This window comes from Orycteropus afer, unplaced genomic scaffold (genome assembly GCF_000298275.1).
Source record: "Orycteropus afer afer isolate SDZICR_OR568_19922 unplaced genomic scaffold, OryAfe1.0 scaffold00192, whole genome shotgun sequence".
NCBI lineage: Eukaryota > Metazoa > Chordata > Mammalia > Tubulidentata > Orycteropodidae > Orycteropus > Orycteropus afer.
The window spans coordinates 2301539-2304919 of record NW_006921779.1 but is presented as its reverse complement, the minus strand read 5'-3'; the positions used below and the strand labels follow the sequence as shown (position 1 = coordinate 2304919).

The following is a 3381-nucleotide window of genomic DNA, read 5'->3' as shown; positions in this document are numbered from 1 at the left end:
ATCTTCTGTGTCTGTGTTAATTGGTTTCCCTTTTCTTTGTTGAAGAGTGTGTTTTCAATCCTTCTGCCTAGTCCACCATCTTGCCGGAAGCCCCTCATTTTCTTATTTAAAAAAAAGAACTGTTCAAAACTAAAATGTTGGTGTTAAAGTCGGGTGATACGTAAATGAAGATTCATTATACTATGCCTTCTACTTTTGCTTATATTGGAAATCTGCTTAGAAAGGATTAAAGGCCTAAGCAGAGCTTCTGATTTGCAGGAGTTAAACAGTATTACAGCTCCTTATAGAAATTCTCAGGAGCTCTGGTAGCATAGTACCTAAGGCACTTGACTGCTAACCAGAAAGCTGGCGGTTCAAACCCACCAGCCACTCCTCGGAAGGAAGCTGAAGCAATCTACTTCCATAGTGATTTCCCAGAATGCAGCAGCACCCCTCCCACTTCCTCCCCATAGTTTCCTCTTCCCTGTGTCCTTCTCTCCATGCACTCCTGCCACCTGAGCTGTCTCCCTGTGCATACACAGCCCTTCTTTTCTCCCATGATTGTTCTCTCCAAGGAGTGTATCAACCTAAGTAAATGTTTAGCTCATGTGGCTGTCTTTTGTTTGGCTAGAAGCCACTGGAGTGGGTTCAGTCTAAAGATTTTAAGTTGTCTAAAGATCCTGGAAATTATTTTCAAGTCTACCTACCACAAAAAAATGACTAGTATTTGAAGTTTGTTTAAATATTCTTATTTTTTATTTGAACTTTCACTGTTTCCTGTATTTTTTCAGTTTAACCTTAGCCCGTTTAAGATTTTTCAACTGATTGTGATTACAAAGTCTCTATTCTAGTCAGCCACTATAGAGGTGGAAACATTTACCCAATCAATTTTAGTGCCTTTTTATTGTGACTTTTATCTTTTGGTAAAATACCTCGACAATAGAGGATTTGTTTATGGTTCTTTTATGTTGGGGATTCACCCAATTTCTGATCATTGTATTGAGATAGATTTTGTTTTTATCCCCTCAGTGTCCAGCTTATTTATCCTATTTTTGGATATCTTTTAAAGAATTCCAGGAGTCCCTTAATTCTTTGTTTTTTCTTTTGTCAAGTACCAGCCATTTTCTTGGTGGTTGGTTTAACCTTATTTTCTTCATTAAAACCTTTATTTAACAGTTTTATAGATAAACCCACCAAATCTTCCTTTTTTCTCACTGTGCAACAACTGGTCTTTTCACTTTAGGACAAAATTACTCTAAAATTCCTTTAACAGGACACATCTTGTATATTCAGCCTAGCTTAAGTTATTTAAAAAGATCTTGGAACTGCCTTTAGTTGACATACTACAAAGAATAAAACCTTTGCCAGAAAAGCAAAGCACCTTTGTCAGAACAAATTCAATTTCATTAATTCTTGGGCATATCAAGACTATTCTATTTATTGAAGCACTTACTTATCATTAAGCCAATCAAAATAAAGCTCTTTGAAGGAAAATTATAATCTAATTTGATAATATCACCCAAAGGTAGGAAAATACTACATTTTCATAACCTTATGTTCTGTATGCTTTAAGAATCGTTTAGAGAAGCAGTTTAGAATAATTTTTGTCTTTTGAAGACTTACTAAACCAAAATAATCAACCCATCCTTTTTTCAGTGTATTTTCCAAAATGCACCAATTTATGTCAAAGAGAGTTTCAAAGTAGCTATGAGATATCCAGTTATTATAAATTGTGCCATTTAGAAACACAGGCGCACATAGGAAGCCATTTTTTGTGGAAGAAGAACGAAATTGAGATTTAAAATGGCCTCATAAAAGCTGGTAGAGTCAGCCACAGGCATGCCCCCTACCTACTGGAGGGCAGAAAAACCAGACAGAATACTCACTGAATCAGAGCCAAGTATTCAGGATGAAACAAGACAGAAAGGAGTGCCACAAACTCACTGGTCTATGAGACCAGCTGAAATACCAGGCTTCTCTGATTGTTTTTATACTAATCAACAATTTCAGACAGCACCACACTTTTAAACAGTGCAACATAAAACCAGGCAAATAGGAAACCCAGTTTCCTAAATTGTCTATCAAAAGATCACAAAATGGTCTTACTATTTGACTTAAAGGTGACTTTTGGGAGGCTAGTTTCATCAAGCCTCAAAGATCATCTCAGGGCACATAGCTTGGATGGGTCACCCCATCCTCCATGGAACCCAGAAATCTGGATTCCATGAGAATTAAAACTCCATTTCTCACTATTAAAGGCACTAAAAAGCACAAGAGCTTAATACCACATCTCTCAAGGTTTACTTGGCCTTGACCAGAGAGCCATTGTTGGTTGCTTAGCTCTGCAGTTGTACAAATTGCTTTATTCTGATGGGTTTATGTTTGTCTTTCAGAGGTACATGGAGGTCAGTGGGAACCTGAAGGATTTGTATGATGATAAGGATGGGTAAGTGACAGTCACAGTCAATCTAGGAATTAGTGCTTCTGAGGAGCCATGGTTAGAGGACTGATTTTGACTTTGTGTTCTGTGGTCTTTGGATTTTTCCTGAAATTGTAGATTACGAAAGGAGGAGCTCAATGCCATTTCAGGACCCAATGAGTTTGCTGAATTCTATAATAGACTCAAGCAAATAAAGGAATTCCACCGGAAGCACCCAAATGAGGTATGGACCATTTCAGTATTCTCTCCAAACCTACTCATAGACCACACTAAAGGAAAGGTATAAGGAAAATAGAGATGCACCACTTAGATGTTCTTTCAAAAAAGAATCTGCCATTTAGCTAAAAGTGTAGTTAGTTATGCTTTCAGCATTCCCCTCAGCTTCTAAGCCAAAGCCATACTCTTTGGTCAGGGCCTAGCCATAGACCAAGTACAAGTGGGAGAACTAGAGCCCAGCCATTTCCACCCAATGTGGGACTCTAATGAGTAGTCTTTGCCCCAGAGCTCCTCATTGGGTTGGTTCGAGATTTTGTCTGATCTCCATTGTAGTCTAGGCTTTCTGTGCCCAATCTTGCTTTCTCCTTGAATTCCTTATAGCGTTCTGAGAGAATGTGAAGGGGGCACTTAACTATGTGTGTTGGGGCACACTCATAATAAGGTACTTAAAACGAGCCTGGGAAGACTTCTGTCACAGATCAAATGACAGCTCCAGGTAGTGTTGTCTTATTGAAGTTATGCAAGAGAGTTTCATAAAGGAAGTCACTGGTATCAGCTGTTGTTTGGGAGCTGCCAGGTTTGCTGTTTCAGTGCAGTGGTGGGAATGGAAATCTTGTCACAAGTAAAGACAGGTAATAGGCAAGTGTGGACATGCATTAGAAAGGCTGGCACAAAACGGAAGAAAAACAGGAGAGTAGTAAGAAAAAATGGAAGATAAAGATTTTTACAAGAAGAGACAGAAAAAG

At 38.5% G+C, this 3381-nt stretch overlaps 1 protein-coding gene across 1 annotated transcript in view; it reads left to right on the top strand.

Moving 5' to 3' along the window:
* Window positions 1-3381, top strand: part of SF3A3 (splicing factor 3a subunit 3) — a 72328-nt gene that overhangs the window by 8086 nt on the left and 60861 nt on the right. The window contains exons 3-4 of the mRNA XM_007947666.2: window positions 2373-2425; window positions 2537-2642. Coding sequence (XP_007945857.1) covers window positions 2373-2425; window positions 2537-2642 — 159 coding nt within the window. The remainder of the gene's footprint in view (window positions 1-2372; window positions 2426-2536; window positions 2643-3381) is intronic.